At 40.4% G+C, this 20,208-nt stretch overlaps 2 protein-coding genes across 6 annotated transcripts in view; one reads left to right on the top strand and one right to left on the bottom strand.

Moving 5' to 3' along the window:
* Positions 1 to 19,804, bottom strand: part of ACAP2 (ArfGAP with coiled-coil, ankyrin repeat and PH domains 2) — a 164,587-nt gene extending 144,783 nt beyond the window's left edge. The window contains exon 1 of one of the 5 annotated variants that reach the window (XR_007477632.1): positions 19,297 to 19,804. Coding sequence is in view for 4 of the 5 variants with exons in the window: in XM_049710469.1 (XP_049566426.1) it covers positions 19,297 to 19,349 (53 nt within the window). In the remaining variant the exon portion in view is untranslated. The remainder of the gene's footprint in view (positions 1 to 19,296) is intronic. The other 4 variants (XM_049710469.1, XM_049710468.1, XM_004278771.4 and 1 more) reach the window with 4 other exon arrangements.
* Positions 15,876 to 16,412, top strand: LOC105748460 (60S ribosomal protein L21-like). Its single transcript, XM_033403748.2, has one exon. It carries the CDS (start codon positions 15,909 to 15,911, stop codon positions 16,398 to 16,400), a length of 492 nt encoding a protein of 163 aa, XP_033259639.1. The 5' UTR covers positions 15,876 to 15,908; the 3' UTR covers positions 16,401 to 16,412.
* Positions 19,805 to 20,208: the final 404 nt, after the last annotated feature.

Genomic DNA, 20,208 nt, shown 5'->3' on the forward strand with positions numbered 1-20,208 from the left:
ATTTTTCTTATAAATAATGTGATAAATTTACCTGAAAAATATCCTTGTTCATATAACTTTGCACACTTTTCCTATTATTCCTTAGGAGAAATTCCTAGATGGAAAAATGGTAAATCAAAGCATATGCATTTTAAAATTCTGAGATATTTTACTACTTTGTCCTTCACAAAAGCTCTACCAAACCACACGCTTTCCAACAGTATGAGGACTGTTTCCCTATACCTTTCCTAGCAATGAGAACTCTTAAAACTGTCAATTTGACAGACAAAAATAGCTCGTTTTAGCTTTAAATATGCAATCTTATTGCATCTTTATAATTTTCCTCATCATTATTGCCAAGGCACTTTTGGATACAATGTGCAGCAGATTATATTTTCCAAAGATGGCCACACATGATCATTTGCAACATGACCTGGCCATTCCCCCATCAAGATGCAGAGTCTATTTCTCCACTCCCTTGAATCTGGGTGACTCCTGTGACCGCCCTAACAGAATACAGTGGAAATGATGCTGAACCTGTTCCAGGCTTAGCCCTTAATCAGCCTGGTAGCTTAAATGGCCTCAAGAATGAGATGACATGTGAAGAGACGGCAGAAGGACCATGAAGCACAGGGGCGTCAGGCATGTGAATAAAGAAGCCACGCTGGAAGTGGATGGTCCAGCCTCAGCCACCCAGTTTTCATAACATGGATCAGAGATGAACCTTCCAGCCAAGACCTTTTCAAACTCCTGACCCACAAATCATGAGCAAAATAAAATGGTTGTTTTAAGTCACTAAATTTTAAGTTGGTTTGTTACAGAGCAGTAGATAACCAGAACATGATTTAAAGTAAAAACTGATAAAAAAAATTTTTTTAATTTTTGAATTTTATTTTATTTTTTATACAGCAGGTTCTTATTAGTCACCAATTTTATACACATCAGTGTATACATGTCAATCCCAATCGCCCAATTCATCACACCACCACCACCACCCCCCACCGCTTTCCCCACTTGCTGTCCATATGTTTGTTCTCTACATCTGTGTCTCATTTTCTGCCCTGCAAACTGGTTCATCTGTACTATCTATTTTTCTAGGTTCCACATACATGCGTTAATATACGATATTTGTCTTTCTCTTTCTGACTTACTTCACTCTGTATGACAGTCTCCAGATCCATCCACGTCTCTACAAATGATCCAATTTCATTCCTTTTTACAGCTGAGTAATAGTCCATTGTTATGTATGTACCATATCTTCTTTATCCATTCGTCTGTCAATGGACTTTTAGGTTGCTTCCATGACCTGGCTATTGTAAATAGTGCTGCAATGAAAACTGGGGTGCACGTGTCTTTCTGAATTATGGTTTTCTCTGGGTATATGCCCAGTAGTGGGATTGCTGGATCATATGGCAATTCTATTTTTAGTTTTTTAAGGAACCTCCATACTGTTCTCCATAGTGGCTGTATCAATTTACATTCCCACCAACAGAGCAAGAGGGTTCCCTTTTCTCCACACCCTCTCCAGCATTTGTTGTTTGTAGATTTTCTGATGATGCCCATTCTAACTGGTGTGAGGTGATACCTCATTGTAGTTTTGATTTGCATTTCTCTAATAATTAGTGATGTTGAGCAGCTTTTCATGTGCCTCTTGGCCATCTGTATGTCTTCCTTGGAGAAATGTCTGCTTAGGTCTTCTGCCCATTTTTGGACTGGGTTGTTTGCTTTTTTAATATTGAGCTGCATGAGCTGTTTATATATTTTGGAGATTAATCCTTTGTCCGTTGATTCGTTTGCAAATATTTTCTCCCATTATGAGGGTTGTCTTTTCGTCTTGTTTATGGTTTCCTTTGCTGTCTGATAAAAATTTTAAGATCATATATCCCCAAGTCAACATGCACTTCAAAGGTTATCTTAAAGAAACATACTTACTCCAATGATTTCATGATTACTAAGCGCACCTTAAGAACAACTATTTTATAATTGCTTAAGGAGCCTTAATATTTATCTCATTCTGAATCAGGTTGTCAAGGAACAACAGTTTCCAAAAGACTGTTATAGATATTCTAACTAGATAGTCAGCTGAAAAATTAAGAGTTTATCAAGGAGACAAAATAATGTTATTTTAGGGAACTCCCTGGTGGTCCAGTAGTTAGGACTCCGTGCTTTCACTGCTGAGAGCCCAAAGTCTCTCAAGGTGGAAGCGGAAAATTTTTTAAAAACTGAAAAAAATAAAAAAGAATATGATATGTAAAATTTTTTCTATACAACTACAATAAGCATTAATTCTCTGAATAGTTCAGTTTGTGAAATTAACTATTTCCTTATAAACCCCAAGTATAAATATTCTGGTAGCCTAGAAAAGACTAGGCTCTCTAGAATTATAACAACTACCCAAGAGGATCTAAAGATTTTGGTTTGATTTAATTACTATGTAGTGAAGGAAAAGTTACACAAGCCCTAGCAGCTGTCACGTATTACTTATAGTTTTTCAAATTCATCAATAGTACAATAACAGAAAGATTTCTAAACTAAAAATAGTATGTTATGTGAAAATGGAGAATGTATGACTATCTTATGAACATAATTTTTGGCAATAAAAGTCCGTAGCCTAACTTGTGCACAAAGTATTATGCTGAGAGTGAAAGGAAATGAAGACAGTGGTGGTCTCTGTACCAAAGAGTTTATAATCTAAAAGGGAGTATGAGATGAGATCATATCAGTTTGTAAAGTAAAATTACAAAAGGCTACACTTCTGTGCCGATTCTACTTAACAGCACCACCTGGGTGTCTACTAGGTATCTCAAACTTAACAGGTACAAAAATAGAACTCTTTATTTTTTACCCAAAACCTGTTCTTCCCTTGCCTTCCCCTTAGCAGCAAACAATACCTCTATCCGCCCAGTTGCTAAAGGTAAAAATGTCATTTTTTATTCTTGTTCCTGACAAGCAATTCAACAGCAATTCTGTTTGATTCTACCACAAAAATTATCTCTACTATCTCCCCGAGTCATCTCTTGCCTGGCCTAGCCTGATAAGGAAGCCATTGCAGGAAACTAGTTAACTGTTCTCCCCACATTCACCCTTGCCCCTCTACTACCCATTTTCCGAACAGTACTCAAAATATTTTAAAAATATAATCCTTATCATCTCTCACCACTGCTTTCTAATGGCTTCCTATTGCACTAATCATAAAATCCAAACTTCTTACAATGGATGACTTACAAGGCCTAACATGATATGATCCCTGTTTCTCTCTCTCATCTCCTACCATTGTTCCTCTTGCTCACTTGCTCCAGCCCACACTGGTCTCTTTTAGTTCCTTGAAGATCATGCTCCTTCCCATTTCAAGGCTTTTGATTCAGAAGCCTCTCTTCCCCCTAGTTCCCAATCCATGGTACCAGAGATCAACCGGAAGATGACCAACTATCATGGGCTTCCTGATGGAAATGAAACATCACCACTCACAAGTATTCTTGCCAAAATTGTTTAAACTGAGTCTATCCAGAGGGAACAACCAGACAATTTCAGAATGTGGGAAATTGTACAAGATAATTTGTCTACCCTCAAAAAAGTAACATGAAATTATTAGTTATCACATTATCTATAATCCAGAAAAGTGGGGGAATCATCACTTTGAAAACAGGAATAAGCAGTAAGTGTTATGCTATAACATCTTGATAGAACATATAATACAACCATTTTCTTTAAATCATAAAACCTTCCTAGCAACAGTGAAAATTTATAACATATTACTAAATAAAAAATAGCACAGCTGGGGCTTCCCTGGTGGCGCAGTGGTTGAGAGTCCGCCTGCTGATGCAGGGGACGTGGGTTCATGCCCCGATCTGGGAAGATCCCACATGCCACGGAGCGGCTGGGCCCATGAGCCATGGCCACTGAGCCTGCGCGTCCAGAGCCTGGGTTCCGCAACGGGAGAGGCCACAACAGTGAGAGGTCCACGTACCGCAAAAAAAAAAAAAAAAAAAAAAATAGCACAGCTACCAAAACTTTGCACTATGATTTTAAGATGGTAACATGTAAACTAACAAACACAAATGAGACTTTTGGCAAAATTTCAACCCAGATGAGATGAGACTTAAGTTGCAATGAGGTTAATAAACTCTGCATGTGAGACAGAGGTGAGACTTTAGGAGTCAGAGGGTGGAATGTGGTAGACAGAATAATGGCCTCCCAATGATGCCAACATCCTAATCCCCAGAACCTGTGAAGATGTTAGGTTACACTGTTTGGGTGAATTAAAGCAGCAGAAAGAATTAAGGTTGATAATCATCTGACCTTGAGATGAGGAAATTATCCTGGAATTATCTGGGTAAGTCCAATGTTACCACAGAGTCATTATAAGGGAAAGAGGGAGACAGAGAGTGTCACAGTCATTACTGGCTTTGAAGATAGAAGGGGGCCATGAATCAAGAAATATGGGCAGCCCTTTGAAACTAGAAAAGTCAAAAAGTAAAGATTCTGGGACTTCCCTGGTGGCACAGTGGTTAAGAATCTGCCTGCCAATGCAGGGGACACGGGTTCAAGCCCTAATCCGGGAACATCCCACATGCCGTGGAGCAACTAAGCGCGGAAGCCACAACTACTAAGCCTGTGCTCTAGAGCCGCAAGCCACAACTACTGAGCCCACGTGCCACAACTACTGAAGCCCGCACACCTAGACCCCATGCTCCGCAACAAGAGAAGCCACCACAATGAGAAGCCGGCACACTGCAATGAAGAATGGCCCCCGCTCACTGCAACTAGAGAAAGCCCGTGTGCAGCAACAAAGACCCAACACAGCCAAAAATAAATAAATAAATAAATTTTAAAAAATAAATAAATAAAATAAAGATTATTCCCTAGACCTTCTAGAAAGAAATGCAGTCCTGCCAACACCTTGATTTTAGCTAAATGAGACCTGTATCAAAACTCTGACCCTCAGAACTGTAAAATAATACATTTGTGTTGTTTTAAGCCACTAAATTTGGGATAATTTGTTAAAGCAGCAATAGGAAACTGACAAAGCTTATTCAGTGACTGGACTAGGATGATCATCGGTCACACTGTCTACCTAACAAAGGAAAGAATTCACCCTCTCTGGAGGAAGATAATATCATCCAGAGCATCTACAGTTTTTCAAATATGATGTATAGCATTAAGTTAAAAACTGGGCCCACCAAAAGAAAGAACTAAATAACAACAAAAAGAAAACACAAAACAAATAGAAATAGACCGACAGATGACCTAGATATTGGTTTTATTAGTGACTTAAAAGTGCCAATAATTAATATATTCATGAACCTAGAGAAAAACCTGCAAGAAACATATGAAAAGTTAGCGATTTTCACCAAAGAATAAGAATCTATAAAAGAGAAAATCAAATGAAGTTTCCAAAAGTGAAAAGATACAACTGAAAACTCCACAGACAGGTTTAACAGCAGTTCATACACAGCAGAAGATGAGGGAATACAGATGAATAAAAATATCCTATTTCTCTATGAAGAATATTTCAAAAAAGAACAAGAGACATGTAAGACACAGCAAAAAAATTCTAACATATGTGGAATTGAGTCCCAGAAGAAGAGAAGAAGTGAAGCAGAGGCAACATTTGGAGAGATAATAGCCAGGAATTTTACAAATGGATGAAAGATTCTCTACAAACCCCATGTATTGAAGAAACCCTACAAGCCCCAAGCAGGATGAATATGAAAGAAACCACACCTACACATCATGGTAAAACTGCTTGAAAACCAGTCAAAGAAAAAAATCTTAAAAGCAGCCAGAGGAAAATAGACACATTATGCTCCAAAGAGCAACAATAAGACAAACTTGTAACATAAATGATAAAAACATAAAAAACATAAACAAAAGACAATGAAATGACATTGTGCTTTAAGAAAAAAGCCAACCTACTATTCTATGCTTTGGGAAAATAGCCTTCTAACATCAAAGAAAAACAAAGCCTTTTTCAGACAAACAGAGGTGGCTCTTAGCCAGCCCATAAAACCTGAAAGAAATGCCAAAAGAGGTCTTCAAATTAAATGATAAGTGTGCTAGGAAGTATCTTAATTCATTTTATTCATATAAAACTATTACCTGACCATAACCAATAAAATCTAGTCTCTTTATTATTATATTAGTTTAAATACTTTCATTTGAAAATTCATAGAAATGGATTTTTAACTTACTATAAAGCCTCCCTTTGAACAGAAAATTGAAAATCAAAGTAAAACATTATCTCCAAGTTAAAAACTATTTTTTAGGGCTTCCCTGGTGGCGCAGTGGTTGAGAGGCCGCCTGCCGATGCAGGGTACACGCGTTCGTGCCCCGGTCTGGGAGGATCCCACATGCCGCGGAGCGGCTGGGCCCGTGAGCCATGGCCGCTGAGCCTGCGCGTCCGGAGCCTGTGCTCCGCAGCGGGAGAGGCCACAACAGTGAGAGGCCCGCGTACAGCAAAAAAAAAAAAAAAACAAAAAACTATTTTTTAAAAAAGGAAAAGTTTTGTTTATTTAAAAATGAACATGGGGAATTCTCTGGCGGTACCGTGGTTAGGACTCTGCTCTTTCACTGCCAAGGGTCTGGGTTCAATCCCTGGTCAGGGAACTAAGATCCCACAAGCCCCAAGGTGCAGCCAAAAAAAAAAAAACACACACACTTCTGGCTAGAACTAAAAAACTAAAATTAGTCCCATCAACTTTAATTTTATATGAGTCAACTTTAAAAGTATACACACTTGCTCACATCTTTGTCTAAAAGTGACTCTAGACTACATACAAAGTTAAATCCTTGATATTAATTGTCCTAGTGTTAGGGGAACCACTGACTAAAACTGCCCACCCTGGCCAGGCACCAATGAGTTATCTTGCAACAGGAGGTCCTGGTAAGGAACATGGAACTAACAAGCCACCACCAACCAGAAGAATTCAGTAAAGGTCAAAAGGTGATGCCAGTCCATATGCCCTGCCAGCCTCCCAGAATCCTCCTCGCTGTAATCCATCTTGGCTGAGCGATGCATGCACCACCAGGAAGGACCCTGAGTCAGAATGATTGGCCAGAGACAACCCAGAAACTAATTCCATCACCGTAAAAACAGAGACTGCAAGCCACGTGGCAGAGCAGTCCTCCTGGGTTCCCTTACCCTCCTGCTCTCCACCCGGATGCCCCTTCCCAATAAAGTCTCTTGCTTTATGTCAGCATATGTGTCTCCTCGGACAATTCATTTCCGAGTGTTAGACAAGAGCCCACTCTCGTGCCCTGGAAGGGGTCCCCCTTCCTGCAACAGTAATGCCCATTCTCCATTGCCTGCCTTTGGTTAAACTATTTTACCATTTTTTTTACACTTCAGCACTGAACTATAACTTTTTAAGCAGTGAAAAATTTATATTTAAATTTGAGTATGTCTGTGGCATCACAGAAAATATAAAAACTTTAAACAGAAAAACTGATTATATTTCAATAAAGAATCCTGACGTATTTCAGGTACAAATTACTACAAGATTACAATCAAGTTAATTCCTTCTATGAGAATTTCTTCATGTACTCATTTACCCAGATCTTTATAGAGGTTTAACTTGCATTGCTTCTCATCTGTCTAACCTCCAAATCCTAGATACAATTCAATGGAAACAGATTTCATGTACTCTGGAGTAAACACGTACATTTCTTCATAGTAGTTTTCTTCTACAACCTCTCAGTTCACTTATCCTTTGCTCTGTCATCATTCAGGATTTAAATCCTTAAGGCACTGTGTCCTCAGTTGTTTTTTGTCCTCCTATTCTTCTTTTGCTCACTCTTCCTTCTTAAATACTCTACACATAAAATCTACATATGGCCCTTTTTAAAGACCTTTACTGCTCTCCTACAAAGTGAAGTCTGTCCATCTACTTTTATTGTTTCATCATCCACAACACAGATGATTTTCATATTTACAAGTAACATGCCTAATCCTTCATGCATTCTAGATGCTTCCAACCGATAGCTTATTATTTCCACGTGGGAATGCCTGCATCCTTAACTAAATCATCCAAGCTTCTCTTCAAGGATACAAGAGAAAGAGGAAGGGAAATTAGCATTATTAAGTGGGTACTCCCCACCTACTTCGGTGAAAAGCATTTTGAATTCTCAGTAATGCCGTACTGTTCTCACTGAGCCTAGGTAAAAGTAAGAAACCTACCCAAGATCTCACAACGAGTAAGTGAAAAAGCAGTCAAACAGGTAATCAACCTCCAGAGCTCACATACTTGGTCCACATTCACTACCCTAAAAGAGTGTTCTCCAGTAGCAATTATGCTTTGCATACCAACAGCAGATCAAATACATCCATTTACCTCCATTTTCTCAAAAAATCCAATTAAGGGCTTCTCTGGTGGTGCAGTGATTGAGAGTCCACCTGCCGATGCAGGGGACACAGGTTCGTGCCCCGGTCCGGGAAGATCCCACATGCCGCGGAGCGGCTGGGCCCATGAGCCATGGCCACTGAGCCTGCGCTCCACAACGGGAGAGGCCACAACAGTGAGAGGCCCGCAAAAAAAAAAAAAAATCCAATTAAAATGACAGAAAAGTAAGGTGGGTTAATACACAGGACAAAGAACAGAAGCAATAACAGTAGCCACACAATTCTGGAATCTGAAAGGCAAATAAAACAACAGTAACTCAGACCAGAAAATGCCAAAACCTAAGTCTTCAAAGTACACTTGTGAAGCCAATGTCAAGCAAGAAGATCCACAATACAGAATCCCCTAATGGTTAGAGGCATGAAGATGTCATATGTCTCAAAATACCGGGATGGAGGTGGGAGGAGGTGGGAGGGTGAAAACAGGATTAGTTGAAATCTTATACTCATAAGGAGCAACCAAACTCTTCAGATCCTCATTCTACTCCTCCAACCTGATATGACTACCCCTCCCTGACCCTGACAAAAGATGGGAGCTTTATTTTCTGTAAAGGTTTACATAATTAAATCAAAAGTATTGATTAAAACTCAGTTAAAAATTCCCTATGAGAGAGAAACTCCAGTGAGAAGTCTCTACCCCACAGCCCTTCCGCAACCCCTTCCCTAGCTCAGTTCCCTGAAATTCAGCACTTATGCTCTACCTACCAGGCAGAAGATGGCTCTTTAAGGACATGTCAGATAAATAAGAAAAGACCTAAAGATACTGACATTTGGGAGTGGTCCCAATGAAAATACTGCCCTGTAGAGAAACTCACCAGTCAACAAGCTGTAACAAAATATACCATACTTCCAATAACTTTTTAAGTGCCTCATTCTTTGATGTAAACAGAGAGCCAAGGGTCAACAGAAACACATTAAGGAAAACTTCTAAAAGGAGACCAAAACAAACAACAAACAAACAAACAAAAACCTTAGAGGAAAGGTAATTCAGAGAGGAAAAAAAATTGTTGACTATGACTAATTTCTTCAGACGTACAAGGAAAGCTCTTGAAGAATGGGTTGACATTAAAAAGGAATATTCACAGTAAGAAAGAATTCTTGAAAACTAGGATTAGTAAATAATTTGGATATATCATCCAGAAAGTAGAACAAAAAGACAAAGAAATAGAAAAAGGGAGAAAAAAGAAAATTAGAGGATTCATTCAAAATATGAATATAAAAATAACAGGTTAAAAAAGAGGAAAAGAAACTACCAAAGAAATAATAAGATTCCTCAGAACTAAAACACATGAGTTTTCAGATTGAAAGTACATGTCCAAGACAATAAATTAAAAAGACCCACCCAAAGGCACATCATCATGAAATTTCAGAATACCAGTAGTAAAGAAAAAATCTAAAAAAACTTCAGGGACAAAAAATGAATCAGGAAATAAAAACAGCATCACATGTCAACAACAACACTGAAAACCTGAAGAAAATAGAGCAATGCCTGCAAATTCTGAGAGAAAATCGTTTCAATCTACAAACCTACAAACATTTCCAAACAGCTAAAGTCTAAAAGGAAAAAAAAAAAAAATGCACCTTTTCAAGGGAGGGTAGTGGCAACTGCGCACTACAAAAATAAGTAAATAGAAAAAGCAACAACATGAAAATCAAGAACAGTAAACCCAATATATGAAAGACAGAGGAAATTTCCATATCAAAAATAAAGGGAATCAAGAAAATGAAGACAAACAACAGACTGGGGAAAAAAATTCCAAAATACATATCTAATATAGGACTGTTCTTCAAAATATACAAAGAACTCTTAAAAACCAATAAGAAAGCAAACAACCCAATTAAAAAATGGGCCAAAGACCTTAAAAGACACCTTAACAAAGAAGATATACAGATGGCAAATAAGCACATGACGGCAAATAAGCTCACATCATACGTAATCAGAGAAATGCAAATTAAAACGAGATACCACTACACACCTACAAGAATGGCTAAACTCGAGAATACTGACAACACCAAATGCTGGTGAGAAGGTGGAGCAACAGGAACTCTCATTCATTGCTCTTGAGAATGCAACTGGCACAGCCACTTTGGAAGACAGTTTGGGGGTTTCTTATAAAACTAAATATACTCTGGCAATACTCACCATACAACCCAGCAACTGTGCTCCTTGGTACTTACCCAAATGAGTGGAAAACTTATGTCCACACAAAAATTTGCATACAAATGTATATAGCAGCTTTATTCATAATTGCCAAAACCTGGAAGCAACCAAGATGTCCTCTGGTAGGTGAATGCATAAATAAACTGTGGTATATTCTGACAATGATCTTGTATCCTACGGCCTTGTTGAACTTATTAGTTCTGACTTTTGTGCATTCCTTAAGATTTTCTATGTACTAGATACAGTCAGCCCTCCATATCCTTGGATGCAGAACCTGCAGATAAAGAGGGTTGACTATACTACACCATTTTATGCAAGGAACTTGAGTATTCACTTTTTTCTTCTTTTTTTTTTTGCAGTACGCGGGCCTCTCACTGTTGTAGCCTCTCCAGTTGCAGAGCACAGGCCCCGGACGCACGGGCCCAGTGGCCATGGCTCACGGGCCCAGCCGCTCCGCGGCATGTGGGATCCTCCCAGACTGGGGCACGAATCCGCGTCCCCTGCATCAGCAGGCAGACTCTCAACCACTGCACCACCAGGGAAGCCCAAGTATTCACATATTTTGATGTCCATGGGGGTCCTGGAACCAATCCCCATGGATACCAAGAGACAACTGTATATAATCTAAAAGTAGAGATGGATTTACTACTTCTTTTCTTATATGTATGCCTTTATTTTTCTTTCTTGCCTAATTGCTCTGGCTACAACCTCCACTACACTGCTAAACAGAAGTGGGAAGAACAGACTTTCTCTTGATCTTAGAGAAAAACTTTGTCTTTCACCATTAAGTATGATGTTAGCTGAGAGTGTTTTATACATATCCTTTATCAGGTTGAGGAATTTTTCTATTCCTAGTTTATTGAGTATTTTCTTTTTTCTAATCTTTGAATTTTATTTATTTTTTTATACAGCAGGTTCTTATTAGTCATCAATTTTATACACATCAGTGTATACATGTCAATCCCAATCACCCAGTTCATCACTACTGAGTATTTTCATCATGAAAGTGGGCTGGATTTAGTCAAATGCTCTCTCTGTATCAAGATGGTTATGTGGTTTGCATCATTTGTTCTATTAATACAGTTTACTACATTGATTGATTTTTGTATTCCTGGGATAAATCCCACTTGGTCATGGTGTACCATCCTTTCTATATATTGCTATATTTGGTTTGCTAATATTTTGTTGAGGATTTTAATACCTGTATTCATAACAGATATTGGTATGTAATTTTCTTGTGATATCTTTGGCTTTGGTAGCAAGGTGATGCTGGCCTCATAAATCAGTTGGGAAGCGACACTTCGTTCCTACTGTTTCTTCGAAGAGTTTATGAAGGACTGTTGTTAATTCATCTTTAAATATTTGATAGAATTCATCAGTGAAGCCATTTTGGCCTGGGGTTTTCTTTTATTTTTTCTTTTGGGCGGCATTGGGTCTTCTTGCTGCACGTGGGCTTTTTCTAGTTGTGGCAAGCAGGGGCTACTCCTGGTTGCAGTGCATGGGCTTCTCACTGCGGTGGCTTCTCTTGTTGCGGAGCACAGGCTCTAGACATGCAGGCTTCAGTATTTGCAGCACGTGCGCTCTAGAACACAGGCTCAGTAGTTGTAGCACATGGGCTTAGTTGCTCCACAGCATGTGGGATCTTCCCAGACTAGGGATCGAAACCGTGTCCCCTGCATTGGCAGGCGGATTCTTAACCACTCCGCCACCAGGGAAGTCACTGGGCTTTTCTTTTCAGGAAGCTTTTTGATTGCTAATTCAATCTCATGTCTATTCAAATTTTCTATTTCTTCTTGAGCCATTTTCAGTAGTTTGTGTCTTTCTAGGAATATATCCATTTCATCTAGCTTAACTAATTTATTGTCTGAGTATTCTGCATAGTATTCTCTCATACTCCCTCTTATTTTTGTAAGACAGCAATGATGTCCCCTCTTTCTGTCCTGAATCTAGAAATTTGAGTCTTCTCCTTTTTTTTCCTTTGTCTAGCTAAAGGCTTGTCAGCTTTGTTGATCCTTATGAATAACCAACTTCTGGTTTCACTGATTTTCTCTAGTTGTTGTACTAGTCTCCATTTTCATTTATTTCTGCTCTAGTCTTTTTTATTTCCTCCCTTTCCCTGCTTTGACATTAGTTTGCTATTCTTTTTGTAGTTTCTTAAGATGGAAGGTTAGATCACTGATTTGAGATCTTTCTTCTTTTTAATATAGGTGTTTGTAGGTATAAATTTCACTCTAAGCACTGCTTCAGCTGCATCCCATAAGTTTAGCATGTTGTATTTTTGTTTCCATTTGTCTGAAAGTATTTCCTTATTTCCTTGTGATTTCCTCTTTGACCCACTAGTTATTTAGGAATGTGTTGTTTAATTTTCAAGTATTTATAAATTTTTCAGATTTCTTTCTGTTACTGACTTCTAATTTCATTCCATTGTGGCCAAAGAACATATTTTTCATGATTTCAATCCTTCTGAATTTACTGAAGCTTGTTTAATGCCTTAATATACAGTCCGTGCTAGAAAATGTATTCATGTGAACTGGAGAAAAATATGAATTCTGCTACTGCTGCATGAAGTGTTCTATAGATATCTATTAAATCTTTTTTTGGTTTATAGTGTTATTCACATCTTCTATTTCCTTGTTGACCATCTGGCTAGTTGTTCTACCCATTATTGAAAGTATTTATGTCTCTATTATTGTTGGATTTTCTATTTCTCCCTTGAATTCTGTCAATTTTTGCCTCATGTATTTTGAGGCTATACTAAGTGCATATGTTTATAAGTATATGTCTTCCTGATGGATTGACTCTTTTATCATTAAAAAACATCCTTTATCTTTAGTAATTTTTGTCATAAAGTCTATTTTATCTGATATTAGTATAGCCATTCCAGCTCTCTTTTAGGTACTGCTTGCACTGTTTATCTTTTTCTATCCTTTTACTTTCAATCTATTTGTATCTTTGAATCTAAAGTATTTCTCTAATAAACAGCATGTAGTTGGATCATCATTGAAATTTTACATAATAAAAAGTTTTAAATAAATAAGGCCAAAATACATAGAAAGACATAACCTCTTCTGGAACTGAAGAAGCTATTATATAGACAAAATATTCAAGAACAGCCATTAAATTTTTGGAAAAAACAGTAACAAAGGAAAACTTGTCCCACTGGATATCATAACATACTATAAAATTTTACAACTAATATATTAACAATATTTGCAAGAGAACAAAAAATTACATTGGTAGAAAAGAGTAGAATCCAGAAAAAGACCCAGGTTCGTATACATATATGTATATGCACGTATGTGTATAATTTTAAATCAATGGGGAAAGGATGGATTATTCAATAAAAGGTATTAGGACAAGGGCTTCCATTAGGAAGAAAATAAAATAGGATTATCTCCCACACTCAAAACTAAATCCAGCTGCATTACATGAAACTAAAAATTGCTAAAAATAGAAAATATCCTATAATAATGGGAATGGGAACACTTTTCTAGGGAATACACGAATGCCAATTTTTAAACTTCTGTATAAAATTTAATTTAAACTTCTGTATAAATTTAAACTTCTGTATAAAATTTTAAACTTCTGTATTAAATTTGCACACTTAATGCAAATTTAATTAATGCAATAAAGCCTGTGGCTCAAGAGATGGAGTAAAAGAGTGAATTCACTTCCAAGTCCACCACTTGAAAGTCCACCATTAAGAAGTCAGTTTGGGCTTCCCTGGTGGCGCAGTGGTTAAGAATCCGCCTGCCAATGCAGGGGACACGGGTTCAAGCCCTGGTCTGGGAAGATCCCACATGCCGCAGAGCAACTAAGCCCACGTGCCACAACTACTGACCCTGCGTGCCTAGAGCCCGTGCTCCGCAACAAGAGAAGCCATCACAATGAGAAGCCCGCACACTGCAACGAAGAAGCCCGCACACTGCAACGAAGAGTAGCCCCCGCTCTCCTCAACCGTAGAAAGCCCGTACACAGCAACAAAGATCCAACGCAGCCAAAAATAAAATAAATAAAATTTTTTTTAAAAAAGTCAGTTTAACTTCTCAAAATATCCAGTTTGGTAATTTTTAAACATTTTAAAAACAAAGATAGTAATTCCTACATCGTAATATATTTTAGTATTAAAAGAGATGGTAGCTATAAAAGCATCTAGTATAAGGTCTGGTATGTTATAAAAGCTTGTTCTTCCTTATTTCAACTTATGCTGGTACTACATTAAATGAGGAATTAGAAGCTGCAATGAGGAGTAGCTGGGTTCCTGTATTTTGGTTCATGATAAAACTATTGATACTTTATAATGCCATTCTACCACTTCTGAAATAAAAACACATTTTGCTTCATCTCTTGCCCACTGTATTTCCATGTATATAAAGTACCAATTGTTAAGAGTGTATACCGGTTCTAAATATGGAAGGTAAAGAGGCAAACCAGCCAGGATTGGCACCAGCTTAAGAGCAAAACATTATATGTATGTGTGTGCACGTGCACACACTATGTGTGCATTTATTTATTTATTCCAATGTCTTTCAACCATTAAAATCTTTCACCCTAAAACATCTTTTTAAGATTTTTATCCTAAGTTGTTGAACAAGGATATCTGAAATAGAATCAAACAAAAAACCTTCAGATCAGTGCAAAATAAACATTGTTAAGGATAAAAAATAAATGTACCAGATAAAGACTCAATATTTTTATATCTGAGGAATGAATTAGAGCAAAAATCTTCCACAAGTCAAAACACTTGGGACCTCCCTGGTGGTCCAGTGGTACAGAATCTGCCTTCCAAGGCAGGGAACTCCGGTTCCATCCCACACGCCCCGGGACAACTAAGCCCGCCAACTGCTGAGCTCGCGTGCCTCAACGAGAGAGCCCGCGTGCTGCAAACTACAGAGCCCACGCGCTCGGGAACCCACGCCCCACAGCTACAGAGCACACGAGCCCTGGAGCCCACGTGCCACAGCTAGAGAGAGAAAACCCGCACGCCACAACTAGAGAGAAGTTGGTGCACCGCAAGGAAGAGCCTGCACGCCACAACAAAAGGTCTCACGTGCCACAACTAAGACCCAAAGCAGCCAAAATATAAATAATTAAAAAAAAAAAAAAAAAAAAGCACTAGCAGGGGCTTCCCTGGTGGCGCAGTGGTTGAGAGTCCGCCTGCCGATGCAGGGGACACGAGTTCGTGTCCCAGTCCGGGAAGATCCCACATGCCGCGGAGCGGCTGGGCCCGTGAACCATGGTCACTGAGCCTGCGCGTCCGGAGCCTGTGCTCCGCAACGGGAGAGGCCACAACAGTGAGAGGCCCGCGTACCGCAAAAAAAATAAAAATAAAAAAGCACTAGCGGAACCGCCATCTTCCAGTAATTCGCCAAAATGACCAACACAAAGGGAAAGAGGAGGGGCACCCACTACATGTTCTCTAGGCCTTTTAGAAAACATGGAGTTGTTCCTTTGGCCACATACATGCGAATCTACAAGAAAGGTGATATTGTAGATATCAAGGGAATGGGCACTGTTCAAAAAGGAATGCCCCACAAATATTACCATGGCAAAACTGGGAGAGTCTACAATGTTACCCAGCATGCTGTTGGCATCATTGTAAACAAACAAGTTAAGGGCAAGATTCTCGCCAAGAGAATTAATGTGCGTATCGAGCATATTAAGCATTCTAAGAGCCGAGATAGCTTCCTGAAACGGGTGAAGGAAAATGATCAGAAAAAGAAGGAAGCCAAAGAGAAAGGTAATTGGGTTCAACTGAAGCGCCAGCCAGCTCCACCCAGAGAAGCACACTTCGTGAGAACCAACGGAAAGAAGCCTGAACTGTTGGAGCCCATTCCCTATGAATTCATGGCACGATGGGTGTAAAGAAAATAAGACCTGGACTGTAAAAAAAAAAAAAAAAAAAAGCACTAATTCAACTTTTTGTTTCAAACAAAATTTCACTTCCTGAGTGAACCATATGTTTATATAAAGGAAAAAGCACAATTTTTATTAAAATTTTATAAATTTACAGTTTAGGGCCCAAACAAGTTCAAACTTCTTCAACAAATGTTGGTCAAAATGGATAATTCCCACTTTAGAAATGTACACTTAGATGCATTCACTTCCTGCAGATTTTAAATGAACAAGATTTTCACCTTTAGACTGGTTTTTTAAAAACTAAGAAGGGAACCCAAAATTACACAATGAAATGTGCCTTCCAATCTAAAAACAAAACAAAATGTTCACAGTAATGTAAAAGTAACCACGGACTATTCAAATTACTAAAAACAATGTTGCAACTGCAACATCCTTCTCTCCCTATTTCAACCAGTCTTCCTGTTTCCTTACCAATTTAATAGGAAAATTAATGTCTGAAGCTTGAACACTGATGAAATTTTTCTTCAGCAAGAGCTGCCATTTACATTGATTCTACAACATTCAAGGCAGTTATGTCCACATACCAGACTTAAACGCCACAAGATTCATTTGTGAAGGATAATAAAAATAGGAATTAGATTTAAAGCAGCACAATAGATCAGGACACTACAAGGAATAAATAGTACAGCTGCCTTGCTCTCAAAAAAACAAGCCCAGCCGCCACAAATCTTCTCTTTTGATACAAACACTTCAATATATCACTCATAAAGTGCACAATGCTTTTAAAAGTTTCACTTATACATAAGGCATGTGAATAAAAAGACTTCTGAAACATTATTTTCAAATGCTATAGAAACCTACACAGTAATGGGATTATAGGAAAACTGTAAAAATTAGAAGTGTGAATGATGAGACTTTTACTTCCTGGCATTCTTGCCTCTATTGCAAATTTAATCTAGTCTCACAAATGTATACAAGATATTAGAGTTCTCTGAATCTTGGTTTGTCTTCACAATTTGCAGCCAACAGCAACTGGAATACCGGAAACAACTCTAGAAAATCCCTAACATCCTAATTAATATAGAATATAAATTACATTCAAGTCTAACAAACGTTCACTATAATATTCCATACGACTTAATCAGTATCTTTTCCTCTTATTTTACATTCAATGATTCTTTTATTTTAAAAACAAAGACAGCACATGGTTTGTGACCAACACCAGGGATTAGAAGCATTTCCAAATCACTTCTCTCAACTTTTTTTTTTTTAATGAAATTTAAACTGTGAAACAAACTGAGCACAAAGCCACATTCTCTAGGTAAAAAGTGCCATGATTACCTCGTTACCCAGTAATATTAACAACAATTTCACCAAAAAAGTAGAACTTTTTAAGGTACACTTTAAAAATTACTTCCTTTGCCACACAGTCCTGGAATCTAACTTGCAAAGCTGTCTTAAACAATCCATTTGTATCTCCTCTGAGTCCATCAAATCACGCACAATGTAAGTTTTAAAAACTAATACCAACAACAACAATCAAATCAGGTGTACGTTTTTACAAGCAATAGCCCAAATAAAATTAACACCAAAAAACAAACAAAAAAAAATCAAAGGACATTCTCTTAGAAGTAGGAGTTCCTTAGTTTTACAATAGTTTTCTTTGCTTTTCACTGAAAAGAAAATGGCAAATGAAATTAACAGTGATAACGATGAGAACAGTTAGTTCCCAGGCAGAGGATGCAAGAATTTACAACCCAGGCTTGGCCTAGAGATCAGCCGGCACACACACATCAATGCTCAGGGTACGCTTTCAAGACATGTCACTATCTAACGGAAGTTCTAAAGGCCTTATTTTTAAGGCCTAAGGACAGCCCTATAAATGCACTGTAAAACACAACCTAGCAAAACTCCATTCTCCAAAACAATTCAAGAGTTTCCTACGATGCCCGAAACCGAAAGAGTCTGTGCTCTGGACACCCTCAGGACTGCCGCCTCTCTCAAGGCAAGGTGGCCAGCCCATGTGAATCGGAGCGCCACCACGTCAGTTTATGTGACAGATCCACCGGGAGCATCCGACGGTGATGGGGGCCCTCCCGGGCCGACGCTGCTGGAAGAGGAACAGAAATGCCATCTTCAGGGCCCTCCTACTTCCGTTCTCAAAACAGAAATGCACTGTTTCTCCTAGTCCTCACCCCTCAGCCCGGTACCTCTCGACAGCAGTGCCCCTCCAAAGAGCTTAGGTGTAAAGAAAAGCCTATAGTCTCGGACCAAGGTGGACAGAATGCTGTTGGTCAAAGGACTCCCATCCCCGACTCCCGTGCAAAATCAACCGCCAGCGCCTTCCGAGGAGACCCCCCCCAGGCAGGAGACACGCCAGCAGCATAAATCAACATCCCAGTTCGCCCCCCACTCCTTCACCCTCGGGGTAAAAGGAACTAAGTGAACTGCAGGAGGGTGCCCTGCAAGCTCCCTCAAAGAGGGGCTGGGGTGGGGGTGGAAACGAAGAAGCAGCGGAAGGAAGGGGAAAGGACGAGCGGCAAGAGGAAGGGGACGAGAGCGCGCACCGCAAAGGGCACGAGTCTTCGGGGACGCGGCTGCATCCCAGTTCCCCGGAGCTGGTGCGCCCCGCCTCTCGGGCGCTCCGCCCCGGGCAGAGAGCAAGGAAGGGGGATAAGGAGGCAACATCCTCCTCTGGCTCAGCCTCGCCCCTCACGAAGGGCTAGTCGGGGCTGTCGTGCCCTCTCCGGGTCGGGAGCGACGGCATCCGCAGCCTGCCCCGTCGGAGGGCGCGGACTACGGGGCCTCCCGCGCGTTCCGCGGTCTGCCTTTCACGCCCCCACCGCCGGGGGAGGCACCTCCGGGTGACGCCGGGCCGGCGCCAGGCGGCCGCGTCGGCTACCTGAAGCGGGGCGAGTCCTTCAGACACTCTTCGAAATCCACCGTCATCTTCATCCTGCCTCCGCCTCGTCTCGCAAGCGGCGCTGGAAGAGCCGAGGGAGCCGCGGGAGCGGCTGCGCTGGGGACCCAGACGGCTACGGCTGGCGCACGGCCGCGACTAGCGCTGCGCAGAGCTGCGGAGGGCGCCTCGCCCGCTGGTCATAGCAGCCGCGAAGACAGCGGCGGCAGCTACGGCTCGTCAGGCCCCAGTCCTGCCCCTCTTCCTCCCGCCCCCAGCAGAGGACCGACCTCAGGGAAACGACCCGGAGTGACAGCCCCAGCCAGCCAGCCACGAACACGACGGCCAATGGGAGGGGCTTCCGGTAGCACCGCCTGCGGGCGCTCGGGCAACGCGCCTGAGCGACGGTAGCGGGAGCCAATGAGCGGCGCGACCGTGGGAGCCTCCTTGCCAAATACGTCCCGAGGGCCAACCAGAATGCGCGGGCGTCGTTAGGCGGGACGAACCGGTTGCTGGGAGGCCGGCTGCTGAGGCTCCTTGGGAAGGAAGTCACGTGGCTGCGCGCCGCGCTTCCCCCGGAGCCCCCGCCTCTTCTCCTGCTTCTCCAGCCCCGCCCTGCTGAGCTGCCAACAAGGAGGAGCCGCCGCCTGCAGGTCTGAGGAAGGAGAGTTGCATTTCAAGGCAGCTTTGGCAGAAATCTGAAAAGGGTAAAAGAGTAGAGATTATAAAAGGAAGAGATGGTCTAAGCCACCACTTACTTTCAGTTTAGAGAAACCGAGGCCAGGAGAGGAGCGAGGGTAACTTTAATGATAAAATCCGTCTTTCACTTACCGGCTTCATCACGTAATAATTTGAAAGTATCTCCCATGTATTGATATATATTTTCATATAACCAGAGACTACTTTCAGAAGGAG

This window comes from Orcinus orca, chromosome 5 (genome assembly GCF_937001465.1).
Source record: "Orcinus orca chromosome 5, mOrcOrc1.1, whole genome shotgun sequence".
Lineage (NCBI taxonomy): Eukaryota > Metazoa > Chordata > Mammalia > Artiodactyla > Delphinidae > Orcinus > Orcinus orca.